The sequence below is a fragment of the Rhinichthys klamathensis genome, unplaced genomic scaffold (genome assembly GCF_029890125.1).
Source record: "Rhinichthys klamathensis goyatoka isolate OS25496 unplaced genomic scaffold, OSU_Roscu_1.1 h1tg000291l_1, whole genome shotgun sequence".
Classification (NCBI taxonomy): Eukaryota; Metazoa; Chordata; class Actinopteri; order Cypriniformes; family Leuciscidae; genus Rhinichthys; species Rhinichthys klamathensis.
Window position 1 is genome coordinate 910924 of NW_026606810.1, and position 15658 is coordinate 926581.

The following is a 15658-nucleotide window of genomic DNA, read 5'->3' on the forward strand; positions in this document are numbered from 1 at the left end:
ATCAAATTATGATGTCAAAATATTTAATAAATGTACAGTGAGGAAAATAAGTATTTGAACACCCTGCTATTTTGCAAGTTCTCCCATTTGGAAATCATGGAGGGGTCTGAAATTGCCATCGTAGGTGCATGTCCACTGTGAGACATAATCTAAAAAAAAAAAAATCCAGAAATCACAATATGTGATTTTTTAACTATTTATTTGTATGATACAGCTTCAAATAAGTATTTGAACACCTGTCTATCAGCTAGAATTCTGACCCTCAAAGACCTATTAGTCTGCCTTTAAAATGTCCACCTCCTCTCCATTTATTATCCTAAATTAGATGCACCTGTTTGAGGTCGTTAGCTGCATAAAGACACCTGTCCACCCCATACAATCAGTAAGAATCCAACTACTAACATGGCCAAGACCAAAGAGCTATCCAAAGACACTAGAGACAAAATTGTACACCTCCACAAGGCTGGAAAGGGCTACGGGGAAATTGCCAAGCAGCTTGGTGAAAAAAGGTCCACTGTTGGAGCAATCATTAGAAAATGGAAGAAGCTAAACATGACTCATTCTCCCTCGGACTGGGGCTCCATGCAAGATCTCACCTCGTGGGGTCTCAATGATCCTAAGAAAGGTGAGAAATCAGCCCAGAACTACACGGGAGGAGCTGGTCAATGACCTGAAAAGAGCTGGGACCACCGTTTCCAAGGTTACTGTTGGTAATACACTAAGATGTCATGGTTTGAAATCATGCATGGCACGCAAGGTTCCCCAGCTTAAACCAGCACATGTCAAGTCCCGTCTTAAGTTTGCCAATGACCATTTGGATGATCCAGAGGAATCATGGGAGAAAGGCATGTGGTCAGATGAGACCAAAATAGAACTTTTTGGTCATAATTCCACTCGCCGTGTTTGGAGGAAGAAGAATGATGAGTACCATCTAGGGGTGTAACGATACACGTATTCGTATTGAACTGTTCGGTACGAGGCTTTCGGTTCGGTTTTCGGTACGCATTTTTGAACCGAACGGTTCGTTAGACCATTTTTTCCTGCCGACCCAAATTTCGTTATTTCAAATGTAGGCACGTCACGCGTGGCAAGCGCGCTCATAGAGATGCTGGCGTGACCACAACATTGCCAACATCAACACCCAACATCAAATGGCAAATGTAATGTAAGCGGAACGAAACCACTCGTTATTGTGTGGTTGACGGGCCGTTTATCAGTTTGGACCAATGCAGCGCGAGCCGATCTTAATCATCAGCACTGTTACTACACAGCGAAATCCAGTAAAGAAAGGATTTGAATTCGCCACTGAAGTAATAACATCGCAGCGAGATCTAGTGAGAAACATTCACATTTCTCCATTATTAACGGATCAAACAGCTCTGACGTGGAAACCAGGAAGAAACATTGTGCCGTGAATGAACTATCCAGTGTCCACAGATCAGCAACATTCACCATGGGTTTACTGTAGTAACACTACTAACTGTAACCATGGAAGTTTGGCAGAAATAGTAGGCTATAATGCTTTCAAGTAACATTACGTCGGTTTTATTTTGACATTATGAATACAATTGCTGCCCTCAAATGTTAATCTGAACTAAAATAAACCTTTGTTTATAACTACTACAATATTACATTTCATTTTGTCCAAGGAGCTGTTTTGTTTTATAAGCTCATTAGAAAAGTCAAGTATAGCTCCATCATTGCTCAAAGTAAAAAAATATCATACTTTATGATGTTAGTTTTAATAAAAATATAATAAAAAAAATTAAATCAAGGAAATTTCTCTGGCATTTCTTTCTTTTTGCTGTATCGGAAACGTACCGAACCGTGACACAAGTGTATCGTATCGAACCGAACCGTGAATTTTGTGAACCGTTACACCCCTAGTACCATCCCAAGAACACCATCCCTACTGTGAAGCATGGGGGTGGTAGCATCATGCTTTGGGGGTGTTTTTCTGCACATGGGACAGGGCGACTGCACTGTATTAAGGAGAGGATGACCGGGGCCATGTATTAGGGATGTAACGATATCAAAATCTCACGGTACGATACAATTTCGATATTGACCTCACGGTACGATATTTATTGCGATATTGTGGAAAAGCTCACGGTATTGTTAAATAGCTCACGATAGTGTTTGTGATGATAATCTAAATAATAGGGCTAAGGGGAAGGGGAAGACACCCCTTAAAACCAAGAATTTTCGCGAGCTTACTTGAAACCAAGGGGTACCCAGAATGCACTGCGCAACCGGCAACAATGGCAGGCATATCATCCAGAGAGTCCCATAAATGTAAGTATTTTTGGCTTAAATGATTGATTAAAAAATTATGACAGTCTTGTTTTGTGCTCTACACAGTTATGTACATATATATTTGCAACTATGTTGTTTATTGAAATGTTTTTAACGTTTTTAAAAATCGCTAGTTTGCTACGCTAGGCTATCCTAACGTTACATTGCTGATTTGCACAATCAGGCCCACATTTCGAGATCACCCAAAATGTCCGGGATTCAGCTTTTACTTTCTACAGTCGCCATTCATTATGTGTACATTATTTGACACTGACACGTAACGTTACGTGCCAGCTTTTCAGGTGATGCATTCAGCTTCAAACGGATCCCGAACGAGACGAAAACACAGGAATATTAGCAATGCTAAAATGCACATCAACATATCACTTGTTTAGCGTTCATGTACGTCAGGAAAAAAAAAACATCTTGTCGATTTATTTTGATTAATATGTGCGAGCCTGCGAGGGAGAGAGAGCAATACAGCGCTTAGTTTTGAGACCTTTTGAGCCTTTCGCTTGCTTGGCTCCGAAGAGAGAGAGAGAGAGAGTGCGCGCGCGCGACCGGGGCTCGCTCTCTCGCTCTCTCTCTGCTCGTTCAGGTAAACATGCGCCCTGTCACAAGCGCAGCAGTTCATCTACATTTCTCTTCTCCCTTGATTTCTGCGATTTGTTGCAGACAATAAACACACTTGCAGACGGCATCTTGGAAGTTTGTGATCCGCGGGACTGTGTTTATTCCTCTTGCTTTGTGACGGACACCTGTCCTTTTAATATTGTAACCCAACCACGACGATATCGAGACACGTTTACCACCGCGATAGCGCGATATCGTCAATATCGTTACATCCCTACCATGTATTGCGAGATTTTGGGGAACAACCTCCTTCCCTCAGTTAGAGCATTGAAGATGGGTCGAGGCTGGGTCTGCCAACATGACAATGACCCGAAGCACACAGCCAGGATAACCAAGGAGTGGCTCTGTAAGAAGCATATCAAGGTTCTGGCGTGGCCTAGCCAGTCTCCAGACCTAAACCCAATAGAGAATCTTTGGAGGGAGCTCAAACTCAGTGTTTCTCAGCGACAGCCCAGAAACCTGACTGATCTAGAGAAGATCTGTGTGGAGTGGGCCAAAATCCCTCCTGCAGTGTGTGCAAACCTGGTGAAAAACTACAGGAAACGTTTGACCTCTGTAATTGCAAACAAAGGCTACTGTACCAAATATTAACACTGATTAGCTACTCGCTCTACGTTTATTTGAAATGAACAGCAAGACAACTAGAAGTTAATGTGCTTAAATGAATCACACACAGTAAACAAATCCTTCAAAAAAAAAAAAAAACGTTGCAATGAACGTGCTTTTTTAAAATAAAATCACACACAGTAAACAAAACCTTAACAAAAAAACTTTGCAATGAACTTTGCAATTTAGACGCGCAAACTGCGTGCTGGTGCGGTGAGACGTACATGCTCGGGCAGATTCGGCTTTAAGTCGTTCATCCTCGTAAAAAAAGCCGTGCACACAGCCAAGCAAAATGGGGTCTTGCCGGTCTTGCGCACCCAACGCGTCATCTTTGCCGTGCGCACCTTCGCGCTCGTGCGGACGCGCCGAGTATAAACAAGGCTTTACTCCGTGTCAGCGCGCGCTCTGATCGGTAAAGGTGCAAAGACCTCTTCCGAATCATCTCCAGCAGTACCAGCCTCCAAAGCACCACTAACTCCGCCTCCGTTTCCCTTGTAAGCTGATATTAGTATTTAAACATTCTCTATGATAAATTTGGGCGGTTATAGAGTTCTAATGACGGTGTTCAACTATAACTGTCGCTCTTACGGTTATATGATAACCGTCACACCCCTATGAATTAGTAAATTAGGATTGTCCTCTACATGACCAATATCTTATTGCATCTATCCTCTGGTTCTTATCTAAAATCCCAGTTGCTAGATTTCTGTTCTCTATCTCCCCTGGAAGCCTTGCTACAGTGTCAATCATCAACAGGCTGGTCAGTTGACAGCTGCGTCTCTGAGGAAGAATGCACACTGTCGTCCTCGCCAATGTTTCTCTTGTTGCATAATAATTTATTTAGAAAAACTGACAAGATTCAGTGCCTTTTCAAAGTCCTGCTGCTGGCATAAAGCAGTCAATCATATCTGATCTTCCTGCAATTTGTAAATGAGGATATAGCGAGGGACATCTTGGCAGGGCACATTTTTAGCCAAGTATAGCAGATAAAATGAGAAAAATGACTAGCCTTGTTTCAAAATGGTTTCTGTGAGAAATGCATTTTAAAGAAATTTTTATTTTCCCTAAACCCTCCCATACACTATGCACTAGTTTCTGGTTGATTAAAGCAAAGGCTAAAACTCATTCAATATTCTGGGCTTATCGGCTACAAGCACTCCCCGCTCTCAACACTGATTAATTGTTCCACTGCTCCTATAAACCTTGACACACACATCCATGATAATCCACCTGAAACGCGGAAATATCTGACTGCTTTTATTGTGTGTGTGAGTGAGCGTGTGTTAAAATAATAACCCCATGAACGTGTGTGATGACTATTCCAGCACCATTTACCACAAAGCACTGATGAAAGTTGACATGACATGGAGAGTGTTTTAAAATTCATAGGTGCCAGGCAGTCTTGCTTAATTGTTTCCATATTAAATGAATCCGGGTGTACGATTAGTTGGGCTTGCTTTCCTTGCCACTTCTGAGTTTGTTTTTTAATGTTTGTTTTGAATTATGCACGCAGAAAAACAAATGACACTGGCTTCTCATCAATAAATCTCATTTGTCTGCGACCACTATGGTCTAAAAAGCAAATGAGCCACAAATAAGTTGGTACATTTGAATGTAAAGTTGAACAGACTGTTTCAAGTGTATACAATCAAATCAGTGATTCAAAATACCTGTTGCCAAAGATATCAAAGAGCTAATTTGACCATATTTTGGTGACCCATTTTATTTATAAACCAATGAGCCATGTGTTCAGTAATAGTTCATTAGCATAGAAATATAAACCTGCTGCATTAAAATGAATTCTATTGATTTGCAGTAACGGGTATCATCCAATTTGTCAGAACTATGCCTTCTGTTGTAATAATAGTGTTTGTATGTTTTGCAGGCCTCTCTGGTAACCCTGCTGATTTGGAAAAGCGGCACACATCATTCGGTAAAAACTTCATCCCCCCCAAGAAGCCCAAGACCTTTCTGCAGTTGGTATGGGAGGCCCTGCAGGATGTCACCCTCATTATTCTGGAGGTGGCAGCTATTATTTCTTTGGGCCTGTCCTTCTACCACCCACAAGGGGAAGGCAACGACAGTAAGTAGTGGCTTTAAACAGAGTTTTTAATAAGTCTGTTTTAATATTGTTTGGGTTGTTTTCCTGCACTATGCAACTAAGATAAACTATTGATTTGAGAGAAAAAAAATCCGAAATAAACTAAAATCATTAATGAAAGTACAATTAATGTATACTTAAAATGTAACTTTTAGTATTTTATATACTATTTTATATAGAAATTATTTAAATATATTATGGAAATATGAATTATAGAAATACTTGTTTTTGTAGGCTTTGCACACTCATCACATCATAATGGCTGGTGGGAAAATGCAGAGCACTCTTTATGCTGTTTTTAAAAGTTTGAACTCTGGATGCTAAATTGGTTCTTCATTCAGTGGCAGATAATAATATGCTGTTTTGCAGATTAGGTACAGATGTATTTTCAGACCTCTATGGAAGAAGACCTCTTTCCATAGAGGTCTTCTTTGCATCAGAAGTGACAATGTTCTACTGGTTCCTGAAGTGATTGCTTAACTATTATTACTTAAACATGAATGCCATATTGTTCCGAATATAAGACAACCCTGATTATTAGACGGCCTCCCTTTTTCAAGATGTACCTTTTGCAAAAAGGCTTTTTGATAAAGAGAGTGCTTTTATTTGAAAATAATTTTGATCCTGCATATTTTTCAAATTTACATTTTTGTTTTGAAAGTATGGTAAATACTGGTAAAATGTAAACACTTTTTGGCATATCATAAAAATAACCTGTAGCCCATCTGAATTATATAACAATTAGGCTATCCATCCCATAGTGAAAACCATGTAGCCTAACAAAATTTCATTAACAGTAGAAGTGAAATCTTATTGTAGTTTTGAAATCTGGGTACCGTCTTATGTTTTAAAATCACATATGGGGAAAGTTTGGTCCCGTCAGCGAGCACGCAAACATGACAGTCACACTGCACACGTCTGCGGCGCATTATGACTGATCACGGCCACTCTAGTCAATGCTTGTGTTTATACCAGCCATGCCGCGACACGTTTCAGAAGCGGCTCTCTGCGCTGCTTCGCTAAAGATAGGTGCCTAGTCTATTTTTGAAGCCGCAAATACAAAATGAAAGTACAAATTAACACCGTAAGCTTTTCTTTGAATGTTCGCATTTTTAACCTCTTAACCTTCTCCAGAGCGTCGGCGCACTGAAGCGTTTTTTTATTTATTTAGTTCAAATATACTATCAGATTTAATGTTATACCTTGACAAACTATACATCATTAAAAAGATATAAGACTCAAGATTCAGTATTTGACCACTATTGTATTCTGAGAAACTTATAGTGACAGTTATGTCTTAATTTGTGTCAGGAGTTATGAAATTAAAAAAATGAGTCGATACCTTTAATATGAATTATGAGCGTCAGCCGGTCCATTCATAAAAAACACTCCGTGCTGTCGTCATGACAGCGATTCACAAAACAACGTCCCTGAGGGCTTTTAGCTCAACAATGTGCAGATGTGGAGAAATATTGATATATTCTCATAGATTCACATCATATTTCTATAGACAGGAATAATATTTATTGAATTTATACCCAAATGCGTCGATGTAATCATAATGATCGCTTCTTACTGAGATGTGCTGTGTTTTCCATTCATACCAATAGCATGGGGGCGCTATTATGTCCAATAAAAGTCCATATATGGATCATGAAGAAGACCCATAGTCATGTGACATTCCAGGACGTCACTGAGTGAAACAGAAAGTACAGAGATCGCTGTAACATGCAGATAAAGATGTTTTGAAGACAATAAACATGATTGCAATGATATTTGAGTTACCTGTGTTCTTCAAGCCATGCCAGGTATTTCATAATAATAGATTATATTTATAATGTAATGCTAATCGATATAGATTTCATCATCGTTCAGAACACTAAATAATACATTTTCTGTCTGATTTTTTTTTATCTGAAGCCAAGTTAGATCACAGAAGATTATTTAAAACACTAGACTTGCGTTATATAGTGAGTTTGGAGCGCAAACATAGTTTTAATCTCATAAATGGTCGTGTATTGATGGTGTGCTAAGCTAACATGCTAGCGGGCCCAGGCGCACCTGCCACGAGCAGTTATTGTTTTATGATTTTTTTTCTAAATAGGAATGCTTACTGAAATGTTTCAGTGCATTTGATACCAGTTTCAAATAGCTTGTGAATAGCCAGTCGTTAGTAGCTATAATGCAGACAAAAGAAATGCATATTTAGAGCCATAATAACCAGTCTGGAGAGGTGTCAATGTGTGCAGGGGAGACTGAGACTGAATGGGGCACCACAAAACAATAGAGACAATAGACTGAATAGATGACTCAGAAGATGACTAAACATCAGTTTGCTAATAGAGTCTAATCAAAATAAAGTAATTTGACATGATCTTGAAAAACATTTAACTAAATACAGAGCTTTATACTTATCATTTTCAGATTTTAAATATAAAATGGTCAGACATGTGGCTTTAGCTGCTGTGCATTTCTAGATTGCTCCAGGGCCAACTTCAATTTTATTTTCATGAAGATGTTTCATAAAAATAAATTTCTAATAACTTTACAAAACTTTGAAGCTATTTAAAATTGTTTTTTTCATTATGACAATAATTAATTCTACATTTACAATAAACAACCAGGTGTCAGCTTTCAAATGAGATCATACTTGTGCTTTTAGTGCAAAGGGTTCATGAACTGTATCTGTTTCAGTTTGTGTATGTCATTTCTGGGGATTTTTCAAAAGTGGGCTTGAAGCTTAACAGGTTAAGACTCTCTTTTTGCGCTCGCGATCTAACATTACACTCTGACACCGTATTTCTTGGCACACTCGTTTTATGCGTATTTGGCACTACCTATTGTTGCAGGTGTATTATTGACATGCAAAAGTCTAGACCGTGAATATTACAGGGTTCCTGCTGATCCTTAAAGCTCCAGTCCGTAACTTTTTTAAGTTAAAAATAAATCAAAATAATTATATTAAAAAAAACTTATTCTCAGGGCTTAAAGTATTCCGGCACCGTGCCGGATCTCCGGCGTGCGGCCGTGAGGAAAAAATGATTATTTTCGCATGCGATTCATTTTTGTCCAGCTAACGTGTTAAAATATTTAAGCAATTAAGGCAGCATCCATTTTTTCTGTCATCCTTTAGCTTGGGTTATTATGATCACGCTCTTATTCACGCAAATGCTTTAAACCGCTCATGCGCGACAAGACAAAAGAGAACGCGCTTTCAGTGAATGTCCTCGCGCGCGCACACACACACACACACACACACACACACACACACACACACACACACACACACACACACACACACACACACACACACACACACACACGCGACGCACAGAAAGACGCGCGCCAGTATCGAGTTCTTTCGCGCTTGAACGAACAATAACACACACATTTATGCCAAAATGTCAGTTTTGTCGAGTATCCTCACAAGGACAGTCTTAAATGAGTTAAATACAATCTTAAATGGAAGTAAATAGTAGTGAGAGAATGAGATGCGTGAGATCCTGTCAGCAGCGGCAGATCTTAAAGTGACAGGAGCCATTAATTCTGTCGGAAGTTAACCTAAAGAACAAAGGGAACAGAGAAAATTACTAACTGCCCTCGACTAAAGAACTCTTGTAGCTTTGATAAGGATTAATCTATATTTCATTTAAAATGTATGTGCGGACTGTTTTATAACCTTATTCAATTTCTGTATGGTACAGGTAAATGACATTTATTATGGGTTTAAGTGAGGATTGTTTTAAGTTCACTTAAATTAAAGGTTTTTATATTTTTTGAAGCCTATTGTTTAAAATTTGGGGGGAAATCATTTTCATCGAGACATCAGTAGATATAATATGAGTGATACTGGCTTTCATTCATAAAAAGACGGCATTAAGAACACCCCCCCCCCCCCCCCCCCCCAAAGTTCAGGCTCAGAAATTTTTTTCACTTTAACCCCTGTATTCTGCCAGTGGTCAAAACTATCTGCTTGCCATAGCTAGATTCAAAACGGTTAGCTTGTAATAATGATTTTAATTCCAGTGGTACTGGTGGGTTTCCGCGGGAAATTCGAGCATGTCTTTGCGTCATTACGTCACACCCGTACACATAAAGAAGGAGTTTCGGCTAGCCGGCTATACTCCGCGTGATGAGATGTTTAGATGTATAGGCTTTTCTCGCAGCACTTTACATAATTAAACTTATGGCATCCAGAAAGATCCAAACAACAATCATCAGTGTCAACTGGAGATTCAGCAGTTATAAAACCCAAAAGACTTCGTACTTCGGATTTAAGGTGGCTAGAGAAAAAGAAACCGTCTCATGCGAACACAAGGATTTAAACATCGGCGGGGCTTTTGAAAAGTGCGTGAACTCCGTGTTTTGAAGGGGTTCAAAACGGAAGAAGAGACGGCTTTTTTCTGCTGAACAAGTAAGACATTTCAATAGTTCAATTGTGTAACAGTACGTTTTCTTAATTCACACAGTTATGGAGTTTCCTTTGTTGTGCCTTTCTCGTTTTGCTATTATGGAGATATGAATTCTGAACTACACAGGTAACCATAAAACACATTAAATTTAACATTAGTCAAGCAATGCTGATGTGATGTTGTTAACATGAACAATTTGAGGACAAAGTAGGCTATAATTTGCACGGTTGCTGTAAATCGCGTTGATTAAATCTAACGAAGCTTGTCATGTCGAATGCTTTTTCCCCCTTAGTTGGTCAGAACAAAAATGGATTTTACTTACTTGTTCAGAAGACATTTTCTTATGAAAATTCTTATGTTGGTCAAACTTTCAAAAAGTGAATCTGTGATTCTGTATGATCCACACAGCGCGGTGATTGACAGCACCACTCGCCTCAAAACACTGTGTTCATCCGCGCTGTTTCATGCCGATTTACAACCCACGTAAAGATGATAATTCCGCGAATCACTGCAGTTACAGATTTCGAACAGAGAGATGGCGACAAAGAGGAAAAGCTACGGACTGCAGCTTTAAAAAGTTATAAATTAGATTTTTAAACTTTAAGGTCATAAAAAGTCTTAGTCTTATTTTTACTTATGAAAGGTCTTAAATTTTAGATGACACTTTGACTTAGACATATCTAAATGTTTTCCAAATTAGTGTACGTATTCTTTATTATTCTCGTTGTGGATTTGCTTGGTCACGTGACAATTCGCGTCATTTACGGCAGCATATTACGTCTGTCTCCTGCATGCGAAAGGAGGAGAGAAGAAGAAAGTTGGCAAGTGTCAGTTCAATTATATGTTCATTCTTTGTGCTTGAGGGTGTACGATATATGTATCGTCTATGATGATACTGTAATCATTGTTTTAACAATGTACGAGGCACTGCGAGCTGACATCACATTTGTCTCTCGTGCTTTCACTGCGTGATGTGTGCAGTTATAGGTATGTCCCCAAATGAGTTTTTGTCTCATATTGATATCATATTATGTTATGTTAGAATATCACATGAGCAAGAGTGCCGTTTTCCCGTGCACAATTGCAAATGTGATATTTATTTTATACAACAGTTAAATTAACAAGTTAACATTGTGAGTTACTTTTTAGACACCATATTGTCAATATTGTTTGTTTTCCCTTTATTTTGCCAAGGAGAATTTCAAAATGAAACCGTAGCAGTCTCCATGCAACAGACAGCGATGATCTTTTGACTGAAATCCGCGTTTTGAACGTATGAGTTTAATGATTCAATGACCCACTTGCTTCTTTCCTGAATGAATCAGCATTAAGACAGTGACTTGGCCAGTGACTTTAACTAAAACGTTAAAATTAGAAATCATTTCATATTTAAATATTGAATAAAAAAACAATCTCATCGCTTTATTTATTCAATTGACCGTTCGCAAAGACCCGCCCCCCTTAGTTACTGTTGCTATGTCCGACAAGCCACACCATTCTCACGCCACACCATGTTCTCACACAGTGAAAAATACATCGCGGAGCAGAGAGGACACTGACAACGCGCTGACAGACAGGACAGACCAGGTTACTTTTGATATGAAACAAAGTCTCAACTTTCAAATTTGGTAATTTTTTAAAAAGAAATTTAAACAATAAATACCATTTTGTGGCTCTTTAATGTGTCTGACAGATCGCTGTAGAGCCTCAGTTAAAGCTGCTCGTGAACCGATCATCTCTTCCTTTTAGTTATAGCATCAAATAAGCATGAATGAACATAAGAAGGAATGTTATTTTAACCGCGGAAAGACGTCAGTACACTTCGTTTTTCAAGTTCAAATCCTCCAACGTTAATCTACTAACTCTCCTGACTGCTTTGTCGGACAAAAATGGCGGATTCGGCCGATGGTGGATTATGATTGGTCAGATCGCCTGTCAATCAAACTCCCTGCGAAGGGTCAATTGTAAATGGAGTGTAAATATATTATTGCCAGTTCTGATGCCGCTTCTGTGTCACCTCTGCACTACAAAGATGGATTTTGATTTAATGATTTAATTTGACTGGCAACAGTGTACTGTGTTATTATTCTAATAGAATTTAATTTGAATGTTAGAATTTGACATAAAAGGTGATGCATACCTCTAAATAAGTTTAGAAAAAAAATCCATATATAGGTGAAAATACCCCTGGAAATAAATTTAAAGTGGCAAATATTGCCCCTTAATAAAAATGTTAATTTTTGTCACTGCTGTGAACTGACCACTGCATAGAATATGAAAAATATGAATATCTTCGGGAGTTTGCTGTCAACAACAGGCCTAAATTAGCCATGATATTTTAGTGATAGTGTTTTTGTACTTGTACCATCTAATTACTATTAGTAATGGGCGATAGAAACGATATGCAATATAAACGATATAAAATTGGCCTACGATAGAGATTTTAATTTGAACTCTATCGCGATAATGCATGTTGACGCAATCTACCCGCAAAATTTAGAGCCACAAGCTGCATCGCATCATCGTATACGTCATCTTGAGTAAACATGGCTGAAAGCGAAACAGAGGAGCTGGTTAAAAAGGCCGGTGCAACATCCATTATCTGGACTTGGTTCGGATTTAAGCCGTCCGACGAGCAGCAGCAAACTATACTCTGTAGGGGCAACAGTTCTGGCTAACGCCTGTTTCACACATACTCCGTTTGCAGTGCATATGCGGTGCGTATTTTTCCCGTACCCATGTTAACAGGCCTGCACGCGGATGCGGTGCGGCAATGCGTTCTAGGTGCGGTGCGTATACAGCAGTGCAGCAATCGTTTCCGCACAGAGTCTATTTTTGCTCTGCTGCACGTGCTGAATTAAAGTGACAGCGCATGGTTCATGATCAAAATGAACACGGATTGATATGAAAATATAATCTCTCAAATCCATTTTATTAAATTATACTACTATTTTTCACTGCCATTTTCTTTTAACTTTAAGCTCGGGGTAATTAAAGCAAGAAAAACAATAACGTTACCTCAACAACGCTACATAATGGATGCACTTGTCTCTTCGTGGAGGTGGAAAAACAAGTTCTTTGTGACCGCACTATTTAAATGCAAAAGAAAAGGTATGAGAGAGCTGTTTTGTCAATTGTGTATGTTTTAATTTAAAATGTTTGCGATGTTAACATAAATGTATAAATGTTTTGCCACTTGCTTGAGCAACTTAATATATAAATCTATATAGAAGTAATAATACGTTTTTAAGTGTATTAAGTTTAAACGTGAATAGTCTTGTGAAAGAGTGTAGACGTATTACTTGCCTACTGTCTGTGTACAAATAGAATCGCAATGCTGAAACTCTTTATATTATAAAAGACACTAATAATAAAAATAGTGATTTGAAATAAAAAATAGAGGATAAATGTTGTGTTTGTCGTACAGCCGTGGATTAGTTGCGCACTGCAAACACACCATATGTGAAAGCACAATAGCGTGTGCTGCTCCTGCGCCGCATACACACCGCAACACGCACTGCACACGGAGTATGTGTGAAACTGGCGTGCACTAAAGGAAAGAAACCCAATACTTGAAGCTTTTTCTTTGTTAAAGTCTCTGCAGGTAATGTACTTGAATTTTATTTATCTGCAACATTGTTGTAAAATTACAGTTTTGCATAATAAATGTTCTCAAAACTATGTACGTTTCTTTAAAAACATTTAGCAGTTTGGCTTTCCTTATGGTCTATCTAACCTGTTCTGAAATGGTTCTATTATAATTTATATATCGTGATATTTATCGTTATCGCAAGAGGCTGCAATGTATTTCGCAATATGGATTTTAGGCCATATCGCCCATCCCTAATTACTATCAACAAAACGTTGAAAATATCGAGATGTGTTTTTGTCAATATTGCACACCCCTAATGTATGGTATTCATTTTTATTTCAGGCTTTAAAAAGATCTTAAAAATCCTTAAATTTGACTTTAAAAAGTGTGCAGCAATAGCCTGACGTCATCATACTCAGATTCTAGTCAGAATGTGAGTCTGATACTGCTCCATTGGGCTGTGATTATGGGTAGTGTTTCAACCGAACCAGGAAAAAAAAAATGCCTCTACACTCAATTGGATAGACCGAATCCCGTAGGAAGGACGGCAAAAACATCTTTCCAATCGACAAATGCCTTGATCGCTGTATAGATCTTCTATAACAGACGCGATGGCTGAATCTACACATCTCAATTTTCCAGTGGCAGCCATTCTTTGTTGTAAACGAATTCAACCCAAGCGCTCTTTGGTGACGTGTATGATTACGTTACGGTTGATCATCTGTCCATCATCGTATAAAGCCCGCCCTGACAATTTGATTGGTCCGAACAGCTTTGGTTCGGGCATACTTGCTTATCAACGGATCAAGTCCGTTCCGAACTTCACATCCTCAAATGTTGTGGGCGGGGCTAAGTTCGGCTGGCATCCAGGCTAGTGCAGCAACCCTGTATAAGACAAACTTGTTTTTTCAGATGTATTTCAAAGAAAAAAACATCGTCTTATATTCGGAACAATACGGTATGAAAAAATAGAATGAATACACTACCGTTTAAAAGTTTGGAGTCAGTAAGATTTTTTTTAATGTTTTTGAAAGAAGTGGAAGAGTTTTGTAGAGCCTCTGCCTTTGCTTAACTGTACAGAAAGTAGTCTAATGTTTTTTTTGTTTTGATTCCGACTTTATTAGTGAGTCAACATTTTGGCTTATGTTTTAATAATGTCCTCATTTGGGACTTTGCTTCATAAGCACTGCTCTGAATGCCGAAGAACTTGAATTTGGCTGCGACTGCAGGCTCTTCCTATTACCCATATGGCTCAAACCACAAAGATGACCTTAGACAGTCTTCAAGATCTCCAGAAGGAAATTAGGTCAATGAAGTGTAAATCTGCGATAAAACATGTTTCTAGCAAGAGGAAACTTTCCAAAGAAGAGACTCTGATAAAACAGAAATGTGCAGCTGCTTTTGTAATTGCTTGGACCCTTAATGGTCTCTAAAGGTTGTATGAACCTATTTAAAGGTTATGTATAGTTTAGATTTGTAAGATACAGATTTTTGACAGGATGTTTTAAGGGATTGATTTTCTTGTTTTTCCTTGTTTTTCTCTTATTCCAGGCTGTGGCCAAGCAGCTGGTGGTGTTGAAGATGAGGGCGAGGCCCAGGCAGGATGGATTGAAGGTGCTGCCATCTTGTTTTCAGTTATAATCGTGGTGCTGGTGACGGCCTTCAATGACTGGAGCAAAGAGAAACAGTTCCGTGGGCTGCAGAGTCGTATAGAGCAGGAGCAGAAGTTTACAGTCATCCGCAAGGGTCAGGTCATCCAGATCCCTGTTGCTGAGATCGTCGTGGGAGATATCGCACAAATCAAATATGGTGAGTGTTCCATAATACGGTAATCCAAAATACGGTATAAACATGTTTATTTATTTCCACAATATGACGGATTTAGATGTGACACGTCACTGGATTCAGTGATCTCTGTCATATTTGGGTTTTATGAATGCAGTGGCATTTATAGAGTAAAGTTTTCCCTCCAGAACCCTTTGGCTTTTTTATTAAACCTCAGAAGCCAGTTCCTCATTG

General features: G+C 38.8%; 1 protein-coding gene across 6 annotated transcripts in view; it reads left to right on the forward strand.

Annotated features, from left to right (window-relative positions):
* The window catches only part of atp2b4 (ATPase plasma membrane Ca2+ transporting 4), a 281849-nt gene that overhangs the window by 184861 nt on the left and 81330 nt on the right, over nt 1–15658 (forward strand). For all 6 annotated transcript variants that reach the window (XM_056269832.1, XM_056269827.1, XM_056269830.1 and 3 more), the window contains exons 3-4: nt 5420–5617; nt 15191–15448. In XM_056269832.1, the coding sequence (XP_056125807.1) occupies nt 5420–5617; nt 15191–15448 (456 nt within the window). The remainder of the gene's footprint in view (nt 1–5419; nt 5618–15190; nt 15449–15658) is intronic.